We start from the raw sequence: 26,594 nt of genomic DNA on the forward strand, positions 1-26,594 counted from the left end.
ATGACAGATTAGCTTGAGTAAAAGAACAAAAGTTAAGGCACACAACGTTGTGTGCCGCTGGTAGTTTCTGGGCTGCTTTTCCTCATAACAGCCATCCCCCAAGATTTTCTCCATTTAAAGCAATGCATTGTCAGGGATTCTAACAGCTAGTGCTTTTACTGAATCATGTGATGATTAGTTGGTCTTGTGTATATGTCTATCTCTGCAGTAAATATGTCATTCATTTTGCTGAGTCTGCAGACTCAGGATTTTAGCATTGCCCCGACCTCACAGCAAGAAGGTCCTGATTCATAACTTGACTGGGGACTGGATGGATTCTAGTGTCCATTTCCTCCGGGTACTCCAGCTTTTCCCCACATTCCAAAACATATATATTTATTTTTTTATTTATTATTCTGTGCTAGACTATAGAACAAACTGTTGTATAAATGTATGGTAAACATGTGATTTGTATGTTTTGAGACAGAGCGTTCTCACTCCCGAGGCGTAACATGTCGACGTTTTGTCACGTCCCGCGGCGTTCCTGAGGAACGCGAAAGGAGACCTTCAGCGTTCTTATGGTACGCGGTGGGTTATGGCTGGAATCCAGTGCAATGACGCTCCCGCGGTAATAGACGTTCCAGCCCTGTATTCCAGCCCTAAACCTAACCTTATCCCTAGCCCTAACCATAACCTTATTCCAGACCGTAACCAGGACTTTAATGATGTTAAATAGCGTGTTTCTAAGCGATTTGAAGAAAAAGAGCGAACATGTGTAGGTTCAGTCCAGACGGTTCTCATATTTCCTCTTTTTCCGAGGTCGTCATTTAGGAACATGGTGGGTAGCCGAAAACGTAATATGGTGACGATTTGTCACCTGGCGTAAAATGTTACGCTTTGGGAGTGAGAACGGGTTGTTTGAGACAGTAAGATGAGAAAAGCACTATATAAATGCAAGTACATTATTTACTGTTCATAGCTTGACAATAACAAGAAATATGTAATATCACCTGAAGAGCAACAGAGGAACCGAAATACTCAGGAGTGACATGCGAAAAACAAAGAAAATGGATCTTTTGTCAGAAATCCTTTATGTTTAGACATGTCTGCAGTTATCTGAAGTAAAGCAACTTGCTCAGGATATTTTGTATGCTTGTGTTTGTACCTAAGTGTTCTTAAATGTGTAGTGACCAAAAATTTCTTAAACTGAGAAAAAAAAAGACAGAATAAGCAGGCCACATTAGACTTTAGAGGCTGTGGCCTGGAGGAGGGGTAAGTAATGTGATAAACTGTGAAGGGGGAGGGACACAGAGCGCAGTCCACAACCATCTGGAAACAGGGAGAGAGGAAGGGAGAAACAGAGAGGAAGTGAAAGAGTAGGACAGACATAGACGAAGGTCTGTTAGAAAAAAAGGAACAAAAGAGCGGTATAAAGAACTTTAATATGAAAATTTTAAAGTCCTACAGAGGAGCATGAAAAATGAACATTAACATGGTCTAGAGAAGAGAAGAGAAGATCCAGAAAACAAACTGAAAAGGCTGTTTGCTCTAGGAAAGACATCTGAAAAGGAAAACCAAGTAAAGATCCAAGTCAGGAGCTGAAGGAGCCTGGAACAGGAGCGTCACAAAGACCAGAGACTTTGAAGATTTGAACCACATGCTAAGGTAAAGTATGTACAGAAATGCTACACTATCAGAAGTATTAGTTAGATACAGTATGTCCCTCCCTATATTTTAAAACTCTATTTTGGTGTTTGCTTCCCCCTCTTACCTTCAAGATTTTCACTTATTTAAAGACATAAAGGGATAAAGATGGCTGTGTTGAGGATAGGAGTGAAGAGCTCGAGGATAAATGAGAAAATTGAACTGTATTTTTGGATCTTGATAATGTTTAAAATATGTTTAAAATAAATGTGCCAAACATTTTGCTTTCATGAAGCTATTCTGCTTTTGGACACAGCTGGTAACTCTTAAACTCTAAAAAAAAAAAACAACAAAAGAGAGACGGGATATGTTTCTGTGTTCTACCAATAGAAAATTGGTAGAAACCACTTTTTCTATCAGATGGATATACTTCTTTGCAACATTTTTGCTGAAAATAGGCCAGGGTGGGACTAGCCTGACAAGAAAAATTACATAATGTGTCAAGTGCCTTATATGAAGGTATTACTTTTATTAATATGCATAAGTTTTGGCAGACTAAACAAATTGTACTGAATGAAAATCTCATTATCTGAGATAATAATTTCTCTGTATTTTTTATTTAAATCTTATGATTACGTTTGAGGGCTTCATCTTCCATCACACGTTTTTATGTCTGTTCTGTGAACTTGCAAAAATAAATTATGTGCAGATTTCCCCAAATCTCCTACACACAAATTAATGATCCGTTGATCAGACTGTTGTGACCCGGGAAAATCAGGTGCTAAAACAAAGGTAAGAAATGCAGTCAGGAATGTAAGATACTGTTATAAATATTTGACCCACATTTTGCAAATTTGTGTTGCAAGATTTAATATATCATTATTAATAATGATAATGCAGTGGGTGTGGATCAGTGGTGACAAATTAATTAAAATCAGAAATCACAATAAATCAGCAATAAAAGAAGACCTACTAATTTTCAGTTTGCACACACAAGTAAACATGCAACACTCAAGGGACAAAGAAATAGTCTTGAGTCATTGCTTATGTCATATTAGCTACTTATTAACAAAAAATCTTATATTACTTCATATAAATTTCTTTGACAGTTTGAATTCCTAAGTACCATAGCTACATTTGAGGCATCCTGGATATTTTTTTCAGATAACTTTGGGTTAGTCTGTTTTCCAGCTCATTCCCCACACTAATCACTGAAACATGGCTTCCTCGGAATTTTGTGTTGTTATAAAATAAAAACCAAATCTGGGCCTTGGGCTCTGTGACTCACAAAGGCATGTAAAATAACTTGAGTATTGTAACTGGGTCTAGTGAGTAGGGGAGGGAACTTCCTTCCTGTCGGAAACTTCCTGTGTGGAGTCAGTAGTCCATGGCACAATCTAAGTGTTTATAAATGAAGACTTTCCCACTAAAGTTGGTTCAAGCAAGTCAAATTCAAGAACCTTTCAAGTATTGTTAAAAAGTGTTCCAATGCTCTGGTATGCTCGATACCAGCCAGAAACGCAAGTCCCCTCTGAGGTTCCGTCAGAAAAAGCATCCAGTGGTAAACCCTGCCAAATCAAAACTACCTGCTATGGTGAGCCATTATGGCATAAGTAGAAGTTAGGGGAGGGGAGCAAATAAGATAAGATAAAGAGCGCGTGATGCTGTGAAATTGCGAGGTTTGAGATTTACAAAACTGCTGCGCCGGCTGCCAGATTATATACTCTAAACTAGTGAAATTATGACTTTAATTTAAACAAACATCTGTCAGCAAATTTAAATCAAACATACAACCACTAACGATATCACCACGCAGAATGGAGGAACTCGAAGGTTCCTCCACGGATATTTTGAGCAGCACGTCACGGAGAAATCCCCCGGACCAACATAAATATAACAGATACAGAGGACCTACTGACAACCAACATTCAGATACGCGAGTCCACAAACAAAAGCTATTAACTCTAAACGCAGACAATAAATCCCTAAAACACATTCACGACATGTAAACAAGACGTATGCGAGACATTGATTTTCTCTGGAATCCCGGCCGAAACGTGGATTAGAAACTTCATGCAGTCTCGTCTCAGAGCCTGATCTTATCATTGCTAAGTTTGAACATTTCCAGTTTAAAGAACTTGTTAAAAGCAAACGGTGTGAATTAAAAGGAATGTCTTATGGTATGAACGGCTAGTTTCCTAGGGAAATCAACAATGGACGTAAAGCAATTTTGCCCATTCTAAAACGACACAGACAGAAGGGCAAACACGCCTCTCTTGTCATGGATAACTGTTACATCGACGGACAGTTGTTACAGGTTCCCACTACCACCCCTGTGCCTTGTCTGAATGGATAAGTAGACAAAATGATCAAAACCATATAGCAAAATTATAATCCTTAGATAAGAGGATGGATGGAAAGTTATTAATCTTCGGGTCTCTTCTGCAGAGTGTCCTTTGTCCTGTCTTCCTCCCCTCACCTGTTCCCACTATTGCCAAAGTACTTGCTCATAGGGGGCCATCTGATACTCTCTGTTCTCTGTATTACTGTAGAGGCCTTGGCTTACAATACAAAGACCCTTCAAGCAACTGTTGTGATTTGGAAAAATAAAATTGAAGTGAGTCATTAAAAAGACAGATATTTAAAGAGATTTTATATATAGAGAGAGCTTTTTTGGCAAATGTGAGACAAGCCTTTTTTGGTCCTTTACCATCAGTAGTTTTTGCCATAGGAACTCTCTCGTGGAGGCCACATTTTGCCCAGCTGTTAACCGAGTCCTAAACACTGATCTTAAATGAGGCAGGTTCTTTAGATGTTGTGATGGGATCTTCGAGTACTTTTTGGTGGGCCGGAGTAGGGCTCATAATTTATTAAGTAAATTTTTCTACCTGGGTATGTTGACAGTGTAGTGAAAAAGAAACAGATTTTTAAATACACATTCACAATCTTTCACTCTTCAACTCTTTTTACTTCAGCTTTTTCCCCCAATAATGCATTAGATTTTTGTTTCTTTTTGGGAGACGGATGAGTGCAAGTGGTCTGAGCAGAACTCTATGATAGAAAGTTAGCAGAGGTGGAACAGGCTTTCACAAAATATTTTGCTTTTTAAGGATAGTATTCTGAATGGCTTCAGCACTGTTGGTTAGACATAGAAAGTGTGCCAAACTTAACTTACTCTTTTGACACAGATCCCTCAGCATTTTATAAGACACCCAAAGCACAGCACAACAAACCATGAAAGATTATTAATTTATATTTAACTGTGTTTTTCAGAACAAAACAATGTACTGGATATTTCACAAAGGCTAAAAAAAAAAAATAACTAAAATTGATCGGACAAATATTGTTAAAAGATCTCTCTTTGTCCTATTTCCCTCTCTCTTTTCCAGGATGCCAGTGTCGCAGGGCTGTTTATGTGTTGTCAAGTATTTGATGTTTGTCTTTAATCTCATCTTCTGGGTTAGTATTTGCAGAATTTTTATTTGATTTCTAAGTTGGCTTTGTGTTTAATTTAAGATTTCTTTGTGGTCTCTACCAATTTAGTGTTGTATGCTGCATTCATTCACTCACACTGTGTTCCACTCTGTACTAAATTTTGGCTGTGTTAACATTACATTTTCTGAGAAGCTAGGAGGATGTGGCCTGTTTGGAGTTGGAGTCTGGCTGTCCTTCACGCAGTCAGAGTTTTCCTCTCTTCCACTTTCATTTCCGTCTCTCTCAGCTGCCAATCTGCTGCTAGTTGCTGGTGGTATTACTATGATAACAGGCTTTCTGGGTTGTCTTGGAGCGCTTAAGGAGCAGCGTTGTCTATTGTTTACGGTAAGACTTCATCCACATGTAATAAAGGTACCTTATGTTGAGAAATTCTAATCTTAGTGTGAAAACATATTAGTGGGGTAAGCCACCCTTGAATGAATCGCTTCACCCTCCAACTGCTCTTATTGTCTCTGCAGTTCTTTTTGATCCTGTTACTCCTGGTCCTGACAGAAGTGACTCTCGTTTTAGTTATCCACATTTTTCATGACCAGGTAAGCTCACTCTCTACAAGGTTCAAATTTTCATTAATTTTTCTTTATTTTCATTTTGAGGTGCTCCAGAACAATAAAAAAAAAAAGTGTCAGTTGTGCAAGGCCATGAACAGGTTTAGTTGGACAGATGAGGATCATAGAGACAGGGTGAGATGGGGGCAAATGTTCTGTTTTGGAGACCACTAAAAGGAGCAGTTGAAAGAAGAAAAAGAAGCTGCAGTTGCTGCAGTGCAATGTACACAGTAAGGAATGTGAAAATATGTAACGATCCCATAGTTAAATTTGATAAGACTCATTAGAAAAGGCTAAATTAGGAAGAAAAAAAAGAAGAAAAATGAACAATTGGGAATTAGCACTTCTAAGAATCAAACCAGCATATTTTAGTTTAAAAAAAAAAATCTTTTAAAAAAGGGATATTTCTCTAAAAGTTAAATATCTTAGAAAATAATATATTCAAAACATCATAAAGCATAATATATATATATATATATATATATATATATATATATATATATATATACTGTATTTATACTGTATACTGTATAAATACTTCTGACAGTCTGACAGCTGCTGAAAGGAATCTCTGCCACTGAAGGAGCTGATCAGTGCTGTTAGAGTCTCCTGCATGGGGTGGAAGATGTTGTCCAACAGGGATGACAGCTTAGCCACCATTCTCCTGTCACTCACCACCTCCACTGGGTCCAGGGATCATCCTAGACCACAGCTGGCCCTCCGGATCAGCCTGTTCAGTCGCTTCCTATCCCCAGCAGAGATGCTGGTGCCCCAGCAGACCACATAGTAAAAAAATGTCTGAGGCCACCACAGAGTCACAGAAGGTCTTCAGGAGTGGGCCCTTCACTCCAAAAGACCTGAGCCTCCTCAGCAGGTACAGCCTGCTCTTCCCTTTCCTGTAGAGAGCATCTGAATTGTGAATCCAGTCCAGTTTATTGTTCAGATGAAAACTAAGGTACCCGTAGCTGTCCACAGCCTCAATGTCCATACCTTGGATGTTCAGTGTTTTCAGTGGAGAATGTTTGTGCCTGCAGAAGTCTACCACCAGCTCCTTCGTTTTTCTAGTGTTGATCTGCTGGCACCAGTCCACAAAGCCTTGGGTCAGTTCTCTGTACTCCCTGTCGTCCCCATCAGTGATGAGGCCAACTATTGCAGAGTCCTTAGAGAACTTCTGCAGGAAGCACTGGGTGAAGTTGTGGGAGAAGTGTAGATGGTGAAGAGGAATGGAGCCATAAACCGTTCCCTGTGGGGCCCCTGCTCTGCAGAAGACCCTGTCCGACACACAGTCCTGAGTTCTGGTCCGTGTGGTCCGTTGGTGAGGTAGTCCAGTATCTATGTTGTGAGGTGATGGTCCACTCCTGAGTTCTCCAGCTTGTCCTTCAGGACTGTGGGAATAATGGTGTTAAAGGCACTGGAGAAATCAAAGAACATGATTCTCACAGTGCTCCCAGCGGTCTCCAGGTGAGAGAGGGAACAATGTAGGAGGTGAATGATGGCATCATCCACTCCAGCTCTTGCTGGTAGGCAAACCTAAGTGAGTCCAGTGATGAGTTCACCAGGGGCTGAAGCTGAGCCAGGACCAGCCGCTCCAGGGTCTTCATCAGGTGGGATGTCAGAGCCACCGGCCTTTAGCTGTTGAGGTCCTTTGGACGTGGAGTCTTTGGCACTGGTACCACACAATTGGTTTTCCAGACCTGTGGAACTCTCCCCAGCCTCAGGCTCAGGTTGAAGATGCGCTCCATCACCTCAGACAGTTGATCTGCGCAGGACCTGACAACCTGATGCCATCTGGACCCACTTCCTTCCTGGCTTTAATCCTCCTCATTTGCCTTCTAACCCGGGTGGTTGAGTGAGAGACATGCTGGAGATGTGTGCTGGATGTGTACTGGATGCTGTGGTTGGGGGTGGGGAGTAGTGACCAGGGTGTGTGGGGGAGGTGTGAAGTGTCTGGGGTGTCAAAGGTGGAACAGCATCAGTGGGGGGTGGGTGAGTCTGCAGCCGATGTTGAAGACTGCACCCTGGATGAATAGAATAGAATTCAACTCATGTCACAAGTACAAGGCAACGAAATGCAGTTTGCATCCATCCAGAAAGTGCTTTGGAAATAATATAGATATATTACAAAATATGGATCTATTAAAGGTATGTTACAATGTACATGGTATGAAGGTATGTTATGAATATGCTATAACTATAAGTATGCACAGGCTGTAGTGAGTGTACAAGCTATGAACAGGTTATGAACAGGATATAAATATGGTTAAAAATATGAAAACTATACAGAAATATGAAATTATACAGATTGTAGATATACAATTGTGAGTATTAATAAACAGTTATAAACAGTTGTAAAACTATAATTATTGTATTGTACAGAATGATTGTCTATACAACATTTACAGTAGTGTAGTTTAGATCAGTGAGATATGTGGATAATTTCTACAGTAGTTATATAAAGTGCTAGTGGTTGTAATTGGTGGTTCAGTCCATGTTATTGTGTGTATGAGGGTACAGTTGGTAATCAAACCTGTTAAAGAAATAATTCAGTTCATTTGCCCACCTCGCATCCCCCATGGGCAGAAGGTGTTAATCTTTGTGCCCCAAGATGATTCCAAGGCATCTCCAGACTTCTTTAACATCATTCTGCTGAAGCTGAACTGATCAGTCCTTTCAGCTCTCTCTGCACCCCTTTCAGCTCCTCCCTGTCTCCAAATTTGAAAGCCCTCCTCTTCTGCTTGAGGACAGCTTTTATTTCTTGGGTAATCCATGGTTTGTTGTTGGAGAAGCAACACGAGGTCCTAGATAAGTTAATGTAGGCTGTAACGAAGGTCACAAGTCTGTCACTGTCCTTCCCGTGGTCGTCACAAAGCATCTCCCACACAGTAGAGTCAAAACAGTCTTTTAGAGCCTCCTCGCTCAGTGTAAATTTGTTGTCACCTCAAAAAAACTCAACATGCAACCACTGATGTCTAAATCACTAGCAACAAAAGCGAGTACACCCCTAATTGAAAATGTCCAAACTGTGCCCAAAGTGTCAATATTTTGTGTGGCCACCATTATTTTCCAACACTGCCTTAACCCTGTTGGCCATGGAGTTCACTAGAGCTTCACAAGGTGCCACTGGAAACTTCTTCCACTCCTCCATGATGAAATCATGGAGCTGGTGGATGTTAGAGACTTTGCACTCCTCCACCTTCTATTTGAGGATGCGCCACAGTTGCTCAATAGGGTTTAAGTCTGAAGACATGCTTGCACCTGAGACCTCGTAACGCTAATGAGTCACATGACACCAGGAAGAGAAAATGGCTAATTGGGCACAATTTGGACATTTTCACCTCGGGGTGTACTCACTTTTGTTGCCATCGCCAAGTAGGCCATAATGGCTGTGTGTTGAGTTATTTAGAGGGGACCGCAAACTTACACTGTTATACAATCTGTAAACTGACTACTTTACATTATATCAAAGTAAGGGGTGTACACACTTTTGTGAGATACTTAGCCCTGTGACAGCTGGAATGGGCTCCATATCTATCTATCTATCTATCTATCTATCTATCTATCTATCTATCTATCTATCTATCTATCTATCTATCTATCTATCTATCTGGATGGATGGATGGATGGATGGATGGATGGATGGATGGATGGATGGATGGATGGATGGACGCGCCAGTCTGTCTATATTATATATTATATATATACAATTGATTTTTTTATGATTAATTGTATATCCTTGTTTCGTTCACTGTCTTTTTGTCAGCTGGATTCAAAAGCACAAAAAGATTTAAAGGAAGATATGAAGATGTATGAATCAGATCCTGGCCTTAAGAATTCCTGGGACAATGTCCAGAAAATGGTGAGCATTTTTACTGAACAGCACATGAAAATACAATAATCCTCTTTTCAACAGAATAACGGATATACTGTGTAGCCTGGGAAATTAGTTGCCACATGGGACACAATAACAGGGGTTCTTGCAGCATTTTAATGGCATACAGATAATAAACAAAAAGGAAAAATCACAAAACATCCAATAAAAAAATATGCACTGAAAATACAACAGTGGCTCTGTCTACAGACAAAAACAAACGAAGGAACAAATTAATACCAAGCCAAAACCACCAAATGATTGCAAAATGACCGTAGGCACTTACACTACAGTTTCACTAGCTTCATGTCTGGACACACTGGAGATTGCAGACTCTGCATCTTGCTACACATATAAGTTCATGGAGGTTTCTAGTCCGTGCGGAAGGTACTGATCACCAACAACAGCTACAAACACATGCACAGTCTTGTTAAATATTGCCTTAAAAATTTTAAAGTATTGACACAATAAAGTCTCAACACATTACAGTCATATTTGCCAAGGACTGCATGAAGCAATTTCGCACCACAGTCTGCGATACATCTCCAGCTTGGTGCAGTCCAAACGCAACCCCAATTCAAAATAAACCTGACAAAACCATAGACCAAGATGCAGTTGGCAAAATCTAGAAGTAACTACTGTTCTTGGTGATGGTGCCACCTTGTGGTGGACGTTTGTCAGTTTAATGAACTTTACAGCCACAAATTATGAACATTAAAAAAACACAGATTCAAAATAAGTGATGAGAGTACATGACAAGAGTATAGGCACCCTAATAACCCAAGAGAAAACTGTCAAGTCAAAAGGATCTACATGAGTTTACACGTGCAAATGTTAAACGTAGATTAAATATTTGGTATTACTGTCCTCTTTGCATCCTGTCATCTGCTCTTCCAGTTCAAGTGCTGTGGCGTAACCAACAAAACAGACTGGTATAACGTGCTGCAGGGAAAGCTACCCTTATCATGTTGCTCAGTTGGGACACAGACGTGTGTTGAAGGATGGACTGAGGTTTGTTGCTTTTTAATTTTTATTTTTTGGGGGGATAAACCTTTCAAATGAAACAGAATTTTCCTACAGATCAATGAATGTATGTGTCACACATACTGCTTGGGCAACTGCATACTAAAGTCTTTGCATTTTTCAGAGCAGAATTTGCTAACAAATCTTAGTTTGGTAACTACAAGATTTATGTTTCAGGAATTGTGTAGACTTCAACTCTGAGTCAGTTACCAGGGTAACAGACTCTGTGAACTAAACCTGAGGCTATGAAGCAAGATTTTGGCTTATCTGGGTAACTTTAGGGTTGGCCCATGGTTTTCTGTGGTCAACTACAAAGTTGGTTCACTTCTTACCAGGGTAGATCACTATAATGCGGTAGATCTAACCAGCTCTGCTCCAGCTTAGGTTCCAGATTCAAGATCAAAAGGTATGAAATCACCCTAAGCAATTCTCCAGAAAAAAGCATCACAATTGCTGGAAGATCCCTTGGACCTCTGCAGGAAGAATAGCAGGTTCTTCAAAGTTTTCAAGTAATTGAAAACTCAACTGGCTTCTCTAAAAATGTAAAAGAACCCACCCACCACTTTAATGACACTCTAGATCTTGTTTTAACATACGGCATAGAAACTGTTTACATTTAAGAATATAATCCACCCACTGTTATCATCTTCAATGGCCTGTACCAACACAGAGCATGAGCCTGGTTCTGTTGGAGGTTTCTTCCTGTTATAATGGAGTTTTTCCTTCCCACTGTCGCCAAATTGATTGCTGGGTTTTTCCTCTGTATGTATCATTGTAGGGTCTACCTTACAATAGCCAGGGTCTACCTGGAGCTGAACAGAATTTGTGCCTGATCTTGCCTTAATTAAAAACGGATCACGGTTTGGATTTGACTTGCGGTTCAAATGGCAGCATAGGTTCTGATCCATAACAGAGCCTGTGATATCTTCTGGTTGATCTGGTCAAATAACTGAGACTATTTAGGTGATTTTTAAGTGGACAATATGTTTCTGAATTCAGCCACCATTCTTTCCAACATGTTGTTTGATATTTAATGACCGAATTCTAATCTGTGGACAAATTTGCATCTAACATAGTGTCTTTTACCCTGATAACTGACTCAGAGTTGACGTTAACTCTCTGGAGCAGAAAACAGGAGTTTCACACATCTCAGGGTTTAGGAACTCAGAGCTGCTAGCTAAACCTGCATACTGGAATATAGCCCTGGCATTCTTCTTCGCTTTTCTTTCTATCTATAACTACTCTGCCTCAACTGTTTCCCCATGTCGTTTGCAGCCATGCTACCAGAAAGCAAGAAAGTGGCTGATAAAAAACATCACCTCTGTCCTGGTGTTTGGAGTGTGTATTGGTGTTGTGCAGGTAGACAATATTAATGTTTTCTATATACTATACATATATACTGTCCATAAACAAAATGTACATTTAAACTTAGTAACTGTTTGCCTACCCTTTAGGCTCATAAAACTTGAAATAACGTATCTTTTGGTAATTATGTGTTGTAAGCTGTAGCTCAGTTATTTGTACATTTACAATGAAAGGTGGTATAGATTCCAAAATCTTAGATCATATATCAGCTATTAGGAATACTTGTGTTTAGTCTGAATTTCTTGATTCAGTTATTCATGCTGATTGCTTTTAACTGGTCGAAATCACTTGCATTCGCTTATACACTGTGGATGTGAACATGGGCAGCTGAGGACAGTGCAGACAAGTAGTTCTTGTTATACATCCTAGTCCACCTGGAGTCTGAGTGCATAGTTGGTGCATTTCTGTGTAGTTCCTGTCATATGTAGCGTTAATGACTTGTTAATTAATGACCTGTACGTCTCCTCTTGTTTTGTCAGATTTTGGCCCTGGTGTTCTCCATGCTCATGTATTGTCAAATTCTTTCGGTCGAGAAACACTTGGACTAACTGCAGAAAAGCTGTTCAACAGATGTCACGTGACGCCTATCAAACTCATGAACTGAATTTCTAAAATCCATAATCCAGCCTGGAACATTCCACTGATTAATTTTGGTTCAGATTTTCAGTCATTACATTATTACATGGCAATTACTGTTAACACCGATTTACTTAGTTCTTCCACACCGCGCTGCACAAAGACATCTGTTAACTGGGATATATTAATTAACCTAGTAATGACTATCATTTCCTTCATTGTAGATACAATTTGACAAATATTTATTTAGTATATACTATATTTTTAGCCTTTGGATGTCATTTATCTAAGATGTAAAAAAAAGCACAGAGGAGCACTCTTAATGGACTTCTTATATAGCGCTTTTCTACTGTCTTGAAGTACTCAAAGCGCTCTATACAACACACCGCATTCACCCATACACACCAGCACCAACCTTTGTCAGTGCTTTAACTCATACTCCAATGGATGCATTGGAGACCAAGTGGAGGTTAGTATCTTAGATTAGTAAGCTTAGAGCACCTGGTATTCCCAGGCAGTCTCCCAACCAAGTATTAACCAAGCCCAACACTGCTTAGCTTCCAAGCCCAGATGAGATCGGGCGTGCTCAGGGTGGTATGGCTGTAAGCACGAACTGCTGCAAGGGGCTAAATACACAAACTGCTGGTTCAGTTTGTGTATTTAGTCCAGCACGGTAGTAGCAGAAAATATATTTGACACATGGACCCTGGAAAATAGATTTTTATTTGACGTTTAATTCTAAATTTCTAGCCTGTAAAATGTAGGCATACTGGATATACATCTGCTTCACTTATTTTACCGCAACAATTTTCAAATATCCTCATAGTCACTCAGAATGTAACTCTTGGTATTCCTTTATAGCCTATATATTCTAACTGATACAGGGCAAAATTTAAAGTACAGATGCAGGCAAGGGTAGTACTGGTAAAATTTATTAGATGTGAGGATCACTGATATCCACCCTGCTTAAAGGTCACAACATGCACAAGAATTTGAGTATGTTGAGACATTAGTCTCAACATACTCAACATGACTCCAATGTCTTAACATTAGAGTAAGTTCACCTAAAAATGAAAAACAGTAAAAATAAATAAATAAAAAATGTCCTATTTGACAAAAGTTTGAGTAACAAACTGAGTAAGCTTTGTGAGACTAGCAGAAAGTAAGATAAAGTACATGAAGACTTGATTCAGGTGATTCCCTGTAAGACGTGCAGCTCAGTTTCAACTCCATCCATCTGTTCCCTCTCGCTTGGTCGCTCCGTGTCTTTGGACTGTGGGAGGAAGCCGAAGTACCCGGAGAGAACAACCCACGCAAACAGGAGGAGAAGATGCAAACTCCACACAGAAAGGACTTCACATAAAACCAGTAATTTATCCTTTAGACATTACATCCCCTGTGTGGCATATATCAGTGTTTTGCTTGTAAATTGGTGTAATTAGTTAACAAAAACAGTGAACTATTAAAACCTTAAGAGAACAGAGATGGATGTTTCATGTCAAAATAATGTAAAGTGCCTTTGCAAAAAAAAAAAAAAAAAAAAAAAAAATCAATAAAAACATAAAAGGTAAACTCACAATTACATACATACAGTGTAAAGACTGTGGCTTTACTAAGGTTTTAGGTTGAATATTACATTATGTCCATTCATGTTAATACTTACATCCTTAAGGAATTTGTCCACTTTCAACAGGAAACGGTTATTATTTACAATAAAAATAATAAAATATTACACACACACACACACACACACACACACACACACACAAGTTATATAGAGAGACAGATTTACAACTGTGGCTAAGGAAGCCCAGATTGCCTGGAGTGAACAGATGAGCACAGGGACAATATGCTCCACACAGAAAGGCTCCTCCTGGTGGGTTTGAACCCAGGATCATCTTGGTGTGAAACCAAACCAAACAAACAAAAAACAACAACAAAAAGGGACAGTCCCTATTACACCTAGTGCAATTCAAACATGTAGAATCTCTCCTCATAACTTACAGACAGGAGGCGTTTAAATGCTCCTACTCAAATAGAAAATAGACACACAAAAACACTTTGGATCATGCAAAAACACAGACTGTTCCAACTCAATTTAAAAAAACTGGAAAAATAGCAAAAACAAAAAAATCAAAAACTTTAGTGTTTACCTTTTGTGGATTAAAGACCTGTCAATCAAACGATAGCAATAGAAATATCAGTCACTAATCTCTAAACGTTATACCCTGTCTATATAGCTTTTGCTAACATACACAAATCCACATCTTGTGATCCCATGTAAATTAGATCCACAGAAAGAACAATACCAGTAGTAAGGCATGCAGTGCAGGAACTAACAAATCAAACTTTAGAATAAAATGCAAATGTAAATATTTGGAAATTGACTAAAGAAGACATAAAATCTTGGTCTGCTTTAGCTCACTGGATAGTTGTGAAACTAAACTATAAGGGTGATTGTTAATTCGATTTTTCAGTGAGATTCAATCTTAAAAGGGTACTGGGTGGCTGGTGGTATTTACAGGTTTTTTTTTAATACAAATAAAGTGTTTAGACTCAGTCTTAAGGACACAGAAACAAGTAGGAGTTTTTACCAATTCACTGAACAGAAAGGAAGAAGGCTAAAATTGCCCGGTCACTACAGAACAGAAAACTGATGTTAGAGGTATTCTCAATTTAACTGACAGGCCTTTTTTTTTATAAAATAATCTATATTAGTAACAACAAATGACTTGTGCAAATCAAAAACCTGGAGAGTCTTTCTAATGTCAGCAGAATTCAAAAGGCTTCAAGAATTACTGAGTGTTTACATAAGGCCATGGAAGAAAAAGTAAGTCACATATTAAAGCAGAGAAGGTTTCTCTATTCCTCTTCACTTTCCCGTCAGGTCCAGCAGTTGGTGTTTAGTTGAAAAAAAAAACAAAAAAAACAAAACTGCTCAGTCATATTCTAGATGCGCATCCAAAGTTACTGCATTCTCCTGCAGATGAAAAAGTCTGTATGATTAATTATACAGAGGAAAAATTAGAGTTCATAACAGCCGAGGCCCGTCTGTAAAAAACATAATCACAGTCAATGCAAAAATGAAATCACTTACCCATCCTCCATTGCTTTTCAGCCATGGGGCGAAGTTCTCCATGTAGCACTCTGCATAGCCTTGCATCCGCTGAGTTCCCGTGGCTGTCACTATTCGCCGTGATACTTCCATGCTGACAGCCATCCGTTGCAGTGTAGGACTGGCTGTTGGTTGCTGAGAAAGAGTTTCAGCTACATGACTGCTGCTCACAGCATCCAGGAGTTTGGAAAACGATGCATATGAAAGACGGGTCAAACTGGAGCGAAGAAAACGGTCCGATTGGATCTGTTAAATGATGCACATTTGCTTTGAGTGCGCACGCAAACACATGAGGAAAATTTACACCGTCTTCAGCTTTATGTTTACCTGAATTGATTAATTTATTGTAATTATTATTATTATTATTATTATTATTATTATTATTCCCAAAACATTTGGCAAATGAATAAAGGACCTTTACAGACAGTATAATGAACCACTACTTACCACAGTATTGATAGAGTCTCCTTCCGAAGAGAGCACCTTGACAAGTTCCTGCACTATTGTTTCTTTATCACATACTGCTGAGAAAGAAACATCAGCTTTACTGAAGATGAAGATATTATAGTTCTTGATCAGTTTTTCTAACTTCACATAATGTACTGCATGTATTTCTGATCTATCAATTTTTTTTAATCAATCACCAGTTGCTCAAGTGTTTTTCCGGTGTTATCAGTCACCTTCAACCAATTCAGTAAGGTTTCTTTAGCTGAGAGACAGTCCAGAGTCCCAAAGCCTTAGAAATGGCTTTGTAACCTATTCTGATGTCTGTGAAGGTTCTCAGTCATCCAGGTCACCGTAGTCAAAGGAGCTTGCAAAGAAAAGCATCTGGACTTCTTTAAGTTGCTTGAAGACGTTTCACCTCTCATCCGAGAAGCTACTTCAGTTCTAAGGTTAAATGGCGGAGAGTCCCAGATTTAAACCCAGTGGGAGTATCCCCTCAAAGAGGGACAAAAGGACCCCCTGATGATCCTCTAATCGCCTGAGCGAAGGTGTGAAAACGGGTGTGGGTCCCAATCAGCCAGGGTTTTCAGGTGAGCTCATTGTGAAACCTAGCCCCACCTTATCATGCGATTTCCTGAGGTCAGATGGCCCAGGATATGAGTGGGCGTTAAGGCGTCTGGGAGGGAACTCAAAACTGGATTATAGATATACCTATTCTGATGTTAGTGACCTGAACCAAGTTCAAGTCATTTGTTCTTGAGTTTCTTTTTATTGTGGAATGATGTGCTGGTTTTATCTTATCAGGTTCTATTTCAGGTCTGGCAGTGATGAGTAAGTTCTGGGTGTGGCTAGTGAAATTAAACTCACCATTTCCAAAAACGTGGTTAATCACAGTTAATTCATGAGTTGACAAGGGGGGGAGGTTTCAAATAGTGCCAAGGAGATTTGGGCAGCTTTTTTCCCCATAAAGGAAATAATAAAAAAATGACTATATTTTATATTTATTTTTTGGACACAATCATATGCAAAAAAACAAAATCAGGCAAGGGGCAAATACTTTTTCATGTAACATTTCACAGGAGCCCCTTCTATGATGTTTCCTGTGTTACAGCATAGGTAACTAATTTGATACACTCAGTCCTAGTTTCCAAGTTATAATTAATACCTAACAATACGCCTAACCTTGGAAAATATTGCTGCATATTTTAAGCATGCTGTAGTCCAGGTCAAATAAATAAATAAAATAAAAATACTTAAACAAACAAAACTTGGATGCAAACTGACCAAAAACCATTATCCTTGCTCTAAACTACCATGTCACAAGTGCTGCCTTTCTGGAGCATTTTAGATGGGCATCAAAGCCTTTCATAGTACAGAAACAGTTTTGCTGACAGTGACCAGTAGTTTACCAGTCACATTAGATTAAAGTGATATTGCAGCCCCGAGTCTGCAGGACCTCAGTGATGCATTTTATTCTGTGGATAAAAAAAATGTTTGCCACCCCTTGCAGACTGGCTTGGCATTAAGGGTGCAGCTCTACATTGGCTCTTATCAATGAGCCAATGTAGAGCTTAAGAAGAAGAGTTTTTCAGTAACTGTTCATCTCAGGATCAATCTTCTTCTGTTTGGATCTGCTTCCACTTGGTAATATTATTAGAAGATAACATCTCCTTTCATTTGTACACTGATGACTTTGAGTTATATCTTCCACTAAAATATATATTAAAAGGCTGGAAGACTAACAATTTTGTCCAGTTGAACAAGAACGAAACAGATTTTCATCATCTTTTGTCCATCCAAATCTCCATACAAGCTCCTTTGCCAGCGTGTTAGATTATTGTATCCTATATTTTACATCTCTTGCAAAATATAACTTTGTGACTCAGAGCTTTACTCTGACAAACAAATTTGCTCCGTTGTCAAAAACCAGCTAAGCGTCATCACCTCTTTGAAATCTTTTGTCCTTTCAGCAAGACTGCTGACTGGCACATCATTACAGTCTTGTCCTTGCCACATTAGAATTCATTTAAGAGCTTACTCATTATTTTTAAGACTCTTAATGGGCAGGGGTCAGCTTATATCACTGATCTTTTGTAGAATCAAAGCTCTTTACAGATCTTTACATACAAGTTGATGCCTCAAACAAAAAGGTGATGCGGCCTTTGTGGTCACTGCTCCATGTGTATTGAATGATCTTATCACCTGAAATGGGGGGGGGGGGGGGGGGGGGGGGAGGAGGAGACCCACATCTTTGCTTCTGAGTCTAGACTCAAAACCCACCTTTGTCCCTGTTAATATTCCCTTGCTAACAAACTAATGTCTCATTTGCTGCATGTCTAACTCATGCATCCCCTCCTGTCCTCTGGTGGTTGTTGTCATTTTTAACGTTTTGATGCATCTGGGGTGGTAGCAAAGTAAAACACAAAGAAGGTGCTCTGCACTATTGAAGAACATGAAAAATTTATGTTCATTTTGTGGTTAGTTGCTACCCTATAGGACCTTGTAAGTGTGAAAACACGGTAAATCTGCTTTATAAATACATTTTACTTACATTTATTAGTTACTTTACCGTTCTGTGAATTCTAGTTTGGGTCAATATACCATTTTAAAGTGAATTAATGTATATGCGTGGCTGTGCATGCAATTACCTGTTGGTGGCTGTGTTTTGGGACTATTTCTCTTTATACTGGTAGACTTCTGGGCAATCTTTTCCAGCTTCTCTGCCACATTACTGTAGAACTCAGGAGGGTGATCTGTATGGACAAATGTATATGAAATATCCATGAACAATAAAAAGACTTTTGCCACTCAAATGCAGTCAAGTGTTTAATTTGAGTTATTGCAGGAGAACTATGTTCACTAGTATCTTCCAAGAAAGCAATGGCTGACTCTGGTTTATTAACCACTGTCTTCCTCCTCAGTGTGAGTGCTGCCTTTGGCACTATAGCTCATTGCAGCATTCTCCTTCTCAGGCTAGCTTCTATTCGACTCACTGAGATACCCTTCAAAATAATTTAAATCTTATCTCTCCCACCTCACTCAGTTCATTCAACTAAAAAAAAAAAAAAAATGTCAATCTCATCCATTTTTAGTTGCCATTTAAGTCCCCCATGATCTTAAATATTAATATCAAAATAAAAGTTGTACCATAGAAGTTACCTCCTTTGAGTGCAAGAACCTTATGTAGATTATCTTTGTCAACAAGATCATCAAATAAAATTCTTTAGCAAAAAGTGAGAAGAGGTTCCTGAGTAAAAGTCAGATGAAAAGGTGCTGTAATGGAAAAAAATTCCTTGCCCTACTAAATTAAATGGTCAGGAAGTATTGCTGACATCAATCGGCATGAATAGTTCACCACACAACAGGTGAAAATTACATTTAGATGAATACATTTATGCAATTTTTATACATCTTTAATATTACAAATGTACACAAGACGAGCGAATTTTGTGTGTCCAGGTGATTAAATACGACTGATATTTCTTCTTTTGGAAAATGTAACAGTCAGAGAGCTTACTGGGAGAGATGACATTTGGTGTAGGCTCCGGTTTTTTGTTAATTGGTAATGTGTCAGGTCGCTGCGGATGAGACGGACGCTCCTGTTTGTCCTTATCCTTCTGTAACCTTAAACTGAAGATCTTGGAGAGCTTCTGTTTGATGTTTTTTTGGCTGAGCTTTTTCTTTAGTTTCTTTTCACTTTCATCCTCTTCTGATGTACAGGAGGTGTCATCCTGTGGAAACAGTTGAAGTATTTAAACTATTAAATTTTAGTTAAGTACTGATAATTATGATGAGAAAAAAGGAAAAAAAAAAAAAAAAGAACCAGTCTCAGACACTGAAGTGAAAATTATAAATTTTTCCCATTTAGTACTCTTTTCTAGCCTCCATGGTCTTAATGTATCATAGTACTAATGTATAACAATACCATGTAGACACTACACTACAGGTTTGTGTCCAACATCACTCATGGTCTTTCATGTGTTCCAGCTCAAAACAATACAACACACTTACTTCGCTTTTGTCTTTGAGGTGTGCAGGTTTTGCTTTGCTCTTCCTGCCCAATGAGCCTTCAGGGTCTTTGGCAGGACGTTGTGTGCTGTTACGATGTGGCAGTTGCTTTATGAGGTCTTTGAATCCAGTCTTTTTTTCATCTCCTGAAGTGACAACCTGAGGATTCCGCTCATCCTTTGTTTTTGGTTTTGGGTTGGAACTAGCATGGGAAAACAAGACAATTCATTAAAAATAAATGGTCACATAAATAATATTGCAAATATTCAATTACTATATTTAAAATAATTACTTACTTAAACCTTTAGATTGATTAAAATGTAGTAAGTCCTAAAACTATCTACCCTTTAATCATTGCTACTCACTGGTAAAGGTCACAAACGGCACAAGTCAGTGAGTTATTATCCAGAATGTTGTGTCTTGAGCTACAATTTTTAAAAAAAAAGATACAAACACAAAGACAAACAAGCAAAAAATAGAATAGTAGTGAGTTATATTACCTGTACTTGTGGTGATCGTTGTAGGCCCCTCCTACCCTCCCAGGCCTCTCTTTCAGAGGAATTAAAAGGGAGCGATGTAGAAAAGCTTGGAGCACTAAATGAGTCTCACTCTTAATCTCAATCAAAGAGATGGAGGACACAGATGAGCGGCGTCCTTCAGAGTCTGACATCACTGCAGTTTACAGAAGAAAAAAAAAACTTAAGTCATGTTATAAAATCCTCAAAAAATAAGCTACAATAGAGTGAAAAAGTGTTTGACCCCCTAATTTCCTCTTTTTATGCATGTTTGTCACACTTAAATGTTTCATCAAACAAATTTAAATATTAGAAAAAGATGATACAAGTAAACATAAAATGCAGTTTCTAAATGAAGGTGTTTATTATTAACCCTTTAAGACCTACCATAGAACCAAGGCCGCCAGAGCTTATAGTATATTTTTACATCGCGTGGTGCCATTTTTGGGAGCATTTCAAGTTGCTATACATCAATACAGCAATTATAGCCCAGATTTTAATAATATGTATTCATTAAGTGCATAGTAATTACATAAATTGCAAAACCGTGCAATAAACTACAAAAAAATTGAAAATCGTTTTTGCTTTTTTAACATATATTTCTAGTTAGAGAAATTTTAAGAGGCTTATCCCTCAAAACTGTAAATACAAAAAAGTTGCACAAAATAGTTTCCTACCACAGGAAATTTATTTTGAGTGTCTTCATAGTTTTATTTTTGAATACACCAATTTTTATATACTGCAGGAAAAACGAAAATAAATATTATACTACAAATTTGCAAAAAAGCAGCATATGCATCAAAATAAACTATTTCCAGCAGTGCAATATGAGTCCTAAGCATCCCAGAAACGACACAGAAAGTCATAAAGTCAAAGATAACTTTTAAAAACACCAGTATAGACCCTGAGGCCCTGATGGTAAAAAAAAAAAAAAAAAAAAAAAAAAAAAAACTACATTTCCGCGAAAATGACATCACTTCCGGTTTCGGGCAGGTAATGGCGGACATTCAAAAGTTCGCGCTGACGGATCGGCAAAGCGTGTTTCCGTAATATTATGTTTTTGTTGCTGCAAGTGCTTTTTATGCAGTTTTTGCAAAGCTTTATGTGGAAGGAAACCGTGACCTAGGACAAGCTGATGGCATAAGATGTAAGTACAACTCCTCCAGTTTCATATGCAAAAAAAATTATTGCGCTAGCTTACGTGGTTGCAGAGCTACCGGGATTTAAAAATAGTTACACAAAACAAAGCGTGCCCGCTCCGACCGGCTCTAAAGGGTTAAGGGGAAAAAAAATCCAAACCTACATGGCCCTGTGTGAAATAGTTCAATTCAACTGCATTTATACAGCACCAAATCACAACAACAGTCGCCTCAAGGTAGGGGTGGGCGGTATAAACGGTAAATGATAGAAACGATATAAATTTGACCAACGGTAGAGATTTTTACTATACCGCTCTACCGCAATAGCACATGTTGATGGTGTCATCATCAAGCTGCACCTGTTTTGGTCGAAAGCATTGCAGCAGCTGCAAACAACATCATCTGCAAATTATGCTGGGCAACAGTAATAGCAAAAAGATGAAGCACTTTTGGAATATGAGGAAAGCCAAAAACTGTGCTTCCTCCACTTCCCTATCATTGATTCACTAATGCCGAATTCTCTCGCAGCCGCTCTATTCCCATGTTGTTGCAGTATATTAATGACCAACCTCGTATTGTGGATGGATTATCTCAGTAGTTTTCCTGACTGAAGTTTAGTCCGTTTATAGCATCCTGTTATGCAATTGCATTTGTCCCTAACCACCAGAAACCCTCACGTTATCTTTTATTGAGTGGAAAAAAGTTAGCGTTCATCCTTCAGCTTCACTGTGCTAATGTTATGCCAATGTAGCTGTTTTGCTAGCAATCACTTAGGACAGGGGTGTCGAACTCCAGGCCTCGAGGGCCGGTGTCCCGCAGGTTTTAGATATCACCCTGTTTCAACACACCTGAATCAAATTATTAGTTCATTAACAGGCTTCTGGAGAACTTCAAGACATGTTGGTGATAATTTAGCCATTTAAATTAAAGCCATTAAACTTTAACTGAACAAACACACACATCCACACATGTGCAATAACACTAAGTGCAATAATCTTTTCTGGCATCGTTGTATTTTTACTCAGTCGTATTCTATTTTTTATCTTATTGTATATTTTTATTCTATTTTATTCTACTGTATATAGTATATTATTTTATTCTATTCTGTACAGCTGTGTACTGTATTTATTCTTATTGTATTCTAATTTTTGCGTCATAACTTTTGCACTGTCCACTTCCTGCTGTGACAAAACAAATTTCCCACGTGTGGGACTAATAAAGGTTATCTTATCTTATCTTATCTTAAATCAGCTGTGTTGGATCAAGGACACATCTAAAACATGCAGGACACCGGCCCTCGAGGCCTGGAGTTCGACACCTGTGACTTAGGACATCACTATATACCAGCTAGTCCAACTTCAGTAACCCTACAAACGTCACTGCTGTTTAGTTTTCTGTCTTCATTTATGTTGGAAGTGATAGCAGAGCTGTACGTTTTAATTTTTTCAGATATCTCTCAGTCAGAACATGGCACATCATGTTTAGGTGGAAACTAGCTAGCTAACTTCTAACTCCGTTGAATTGAATAAATTCTGTTTTCATGGATGCCTGGATGTTAAACTTAATTGTTGCACCTGGTAAAGCAGCAACGCTGATCATTTTATTAAAGATGAAAGAATTTAGACAGTTTTTAACTTTCAGTGATGCTGCAGTGTTCGTTTGACTTTGGGACCTGAAAGCAGATGGAGTTTTGGACCCAGATTACTCCGCGAGGCTCCTGACTACGGTAACCGTAATGCTCCGACAAACATTTGACAGATTTTTGAGAGCCGTGTACCACATAAAATCTGTTTGAGGTCAGTAAGCACACCCAGAACCAGGCACACTGTCGATTTTTGAGAGAATTAAAGGATTTTAAGCGTGCCTTAGTGTGTAGAATACGTTATACAAAAGAAAATAATATATCGCGATATATATATATCGTTACCGCACATGCTTCAAATTATACCGTGATATGGATTTTAGGCCATATCGCCCAGCCCTACCTCAAGGCACTTTATATTCTAAGGTAGACCCTACAATAATACATTGATGGAATTTCAATCTTTTAATTATCTTATGCACTGTTGAAGTTAAACTATCCAAATCTCTTTCTATCTTTATTTGAGGAACATTAATTTTTTTGAAAATTATTGAAATATGTAAAGACAATTTTTAATTTTTTGTACCAAATCATAATTACAATCACCTGTTGACATCACGTGTTTCAAATCACGTCATTATTTAACAAATTCACCTGATTGCTAGCACTACATTGCTCCTATCCCAACCTTTTACGGAATATGTTGCAGGTCTGAATGACAGCAAAGGATGTCTATTTACAAATGAAATAAAGTTGACCAGACAAAACATGAAATATTTTGTGTTCATATTGTCTGCAATGACATATAAGTCAAATTTAGAAATCACTCCTTTCTTTCTTTCTTTTTTTGCATTTTCCATACTGTCCCAACTTTTTCTGATTTGGGTTTCTAAGATGGGGCCTGATTATTTACGACCTTGTATGTGAGGAGCAGGATTTTGAATTCTGGATTTAACAGGGAGCCAATGAAGGGAAGCCAATACAGGTAAAATCTGCTCTCCCTTTCTAGTCCCTGTCAGGACTCTTGCTGCAGCATTTTGGATTAACTGAAGGGAGTTTTTAGGACATCCTGATAATAATGAATTACATTAGTGCAGCCTGGAAGTAATAAATGCATGAACTAGTTTTTCAGCATCACTCTGAGACAGGATATTTCTCATTTTAGAGATGTTGTGCAAATGGAAGAAAGCAGTCTTACATATTTGTTTAATATGTGCATTGAAGGACATGTCCTGGTCAAAAATGACTCCAAGGTTCCTCACAGTGTTACTGGAGGCCAAGGTAATGCCATCCAGAGTAAGAATCTGGTTAGATACCATATTTCTAAGATTTTCAGGGCAGAGTACAACAACCTCAGTTTTATCTGAATTAAGAAGCAGAAAGTTAGAGGCCATCCAGGTCTTTATGTCTTTAAGACAGTCCAGCAGTTTAAATCAAATGACTGGATGTCCTGCATTAGGAAATTCTGATATTTTAATCTTTAAATCTCCTTTCCTTTGCTCCAAGATGCAAAAATGTAATAATAATACAACTAATAATATAACTAAAACAAACCTTAAATACTAATCCATATGTTTAAAATACACAGTGACTTTGAAATGTCCTCCATTACTGAGGAAAATTTTGCAGACCAACAAAGCCAGTCTGCCATTTTTCATATCCTCCCTGGTGAACTTGATCTATCCACAGAGTTGATCAGCAAATTGTTTATTGTGGCTGATTTTCGTCTAGTTATCATGGAACTGACTTCATGATCCAATGATTGAAACTAGCACTTACAATCGACTGTCGTTATGCATGTTTTTTTTGCTTTATTTTAATTTCTGGTGCTATGAGAGTGTTTAGTTCATCAACTTGGGTCAGACCAACACAAACTGAACCAGACTAAACATACTTCACTGCACTGTATGTATGTGTGCTGCACAAATTCTCTCTGGAATTAGTAACGTTTCTCTGATTCTGACGTATTGCGAAGTTATCCCCCAGTGCTTTTCCTTATTTGATGGTAGTATAAAGAGCTGTTCCTTATAATATGTATACTCATGTACTTTCTTATGCTAGTAACTCAGTTTTTTTTGTTTTTTTCCCTAAGGAACAAATTTGCTCAACATAAGAGACAAAAATGACATGGAAAAACCCCATGGAGCTATAGAATTGACTGCTTATTTACATGTTTCAATTAAAGAATTTTTTTTCTAGATAATATTCAAGTGACGTTCGATTGTGTATTAGTTCTCTACGTTCCGCCCAATCGATTCTTTTGCGAACTCTCTGTTGTTGTTAACAGGTCGCAACACGGGTTCGAAACAGCTTGAAAGAGAAACAGAAACAAACAAGTGATTCTAATAGTTCCATTCCATTCATTCCTTACACCACCTAACAAAACACCGCCTTACACACTTTTTATAACCCCCCTCCAAAAAAACAAAATTTACGACGACCCTCATCTATGAGATACCTCTGCCAAGGTACTCTTTAATATCGTTTAAAAACTTTAGCTCAATTCATTTTAATCAAAGAATACGTGAATTAAGAACAGTAATCGCCCGACCGACCAGGGACAGAACTTTTCCGCGGTATTGATGACTCGAGTTCAAAGAATATTTCACTAACTTTTACGAAAGGTAAATACATGCTAGACTGAGACAAACTTATATATACAATAAAAACTTTGTACCTCGAGGTGTGTCTCGACGTGTCGAAGTAGACCCGAATTGAGGTTTAGAGTGTTTTTGCCGTTTTCTTGCGCAGCTACATTGAACTCCGTGGTAATCGTCTTCTTCTGCCGCTTCCACGTCTTCTTCTAGTGATGGGTCGTTCGCGAACGAAATGGCTCTTAGAGCCGGCTCTTTGACGTGAACGACGCGAGCCGGCTCCTTATCGCGAGCCGTCACGTGGGTTTTGTTTTTTTTTTTTCTTTCTCTCAGCCTCTCTCTCGCACTTTTTTTCCGCTTCACTCTGCACGCGAGCCTTGTGCTTTACGCTGGGCAGAGGGGGGAGGGGCGGTAGTTACACTCAGTAGCACAGGAACAGAGCCAGAGAGAGAGAAAGAGAGGCAGGGACAACAACATTAGAAAGGTATAGTAATCATCCACAACTATTTTCGGTTGCAGATGATAAAGGATTGAGAAAGTTTATTCATGCAGGTCCATATGACAGAGAATGTGCATGTTCTTTTAGTTTTCATATTATAATTTATATTTAATTGTGTTGTGGTTTGCAGTGTTTTGTGTTCTTTTCACTTTAAATTTGTGAAAGGAAAAAGCTGAAAATTTAAATAGTTAAAAGTTGAAATG

General features: G+C 38.5%; 2 protein-coding genes and 1 pseudogene across 3 annotated transcripts; 1 reads left to right on the forward strand and 2 right to left on the reverse strand.

The window, feature by feature from the left end:
* Positions 1-1,307: 1,307 nt before the first annotated feature.
* tspan4b (tetraspanin 4b) lies at positions 1,308-13,980 on the forward strand. The gene is made up of 8 exons (XM_026165893.1): positions 1,308-1,644; positions 5,013-5,082; positions 5,251-5,442; positions 5,577-5,651; positions 9,424-9,519; positions 10,429-10,542; positions 11,830-11,913; positions 12,399-13,980. The coding sequence occupies exons 1-8, from the start codon at positions 1,637-1,639 to the stop codon at positions 12,465-12,467; spliced, it is 708 nt and encodes a 235-aa protein (XP_026021678.1). The 5' UTR covers positions 1,308-1,636; the 3' UTR covers positions 12,468-13,980.
* LOC113021587 (uncharacterized) lies at positions 12,985-13,103 on the reverse strand (annotated as a pseudogene).
* Positions 13,981-14,586: 606 nt separating the features above from the next.
* Positions 14,587-26,106, reverse strand: bcl2l12 (BCL2 like 12). Of its 2 annotated transcripts, none has more exons than XM_026165892.1 (8): positions 25,976-26,106; positions 20,563-20,734; positions 20,066-20,264; positions 19,572-19,785; positions 18,703-18,807; positions 16,058-16,131; positions 15,593-15,856; positions 14,587-15,475 (listed from the first exon to the last, which is right to left on the reverse strand). In XM_026165892.1, exons 2-8 carry the CDS (start codon positions 20,730-20,732, stop codon positions 15,434-15,436), a joined length of 1,068 nt encoding a protein of 355 aa, XP_026021677.1. In that variant the 5' UTR covers positions 20,733-20,734; positions 25,976-26,106; the 3' UTR covers positions 14,587-15,433. The 2 variants fall into 2 exon arrangements, with proteins under 2 accessions (XP_026021677.1, XP_026021676.1); XM_026165891.1 differs by having other exon boundaries at positions 16,058-16,134.
* Between the last annotated feature and the right edge of the window lie 488 nt (positions 26,107-26,594).

This window comes from Astatotilapia calliptera, chromosome 4, assembly GCF_900246225.1.
Source record: "Astatotilapia calliptera chromosome 4, fAstCal1.2, whole genome shotgun sequence".
NCBI classification, from domain to species: domain Eukaryota; kingdom Metazoa; phylum Chordata; class Actinopteri; order Cichliformes; family Cichlidae; genus Astatotilapia; species Astatotilapia calliptera.

Excerpts from the sequence above, each read along its gene's own strand:
- tspan4b (XM_026165893.1), top strand. Across the intron at positions 5,083-5,250 it reads TCTTTAATCTCATCTTCTGG|CTAGGAGGATGTGGCCTGTT; the intron begins GTTAGTATTTGC and ends TTTTCTGAGAAG. Across the intron at positions 5,652-9,423 it reads TCCACATTTTTCATGACCAG|CTGGATTCAAAAGCACAAAA; the intron begins GTAAGCTCACTC and ends TCTTTTTGTCAG.
- bcl2l12 (XM_026165891.1), bottom strand. The coding sequence starts at position 20,732 with ATGTCAGACTCTGAAGGACGCCGCTCATCTGTGTCCTCCATCTCTTTG. Across the intron at positions 18,808-19,571 it reads ACCAAATGTCATCTCTCCCA|ATCACCCTCCTGAGTTCTAC; the intron begins GTAAGCTCTCTG and ends TTGTCCATACAG. Across the intron at positions 15,857-16,057 it reads GAGACTCTATCAATACTGTG|ATCCAATCGGACCGTTTTCT; the intron begins GTAAGTAGTGGT and ends ATCATTTAACAG.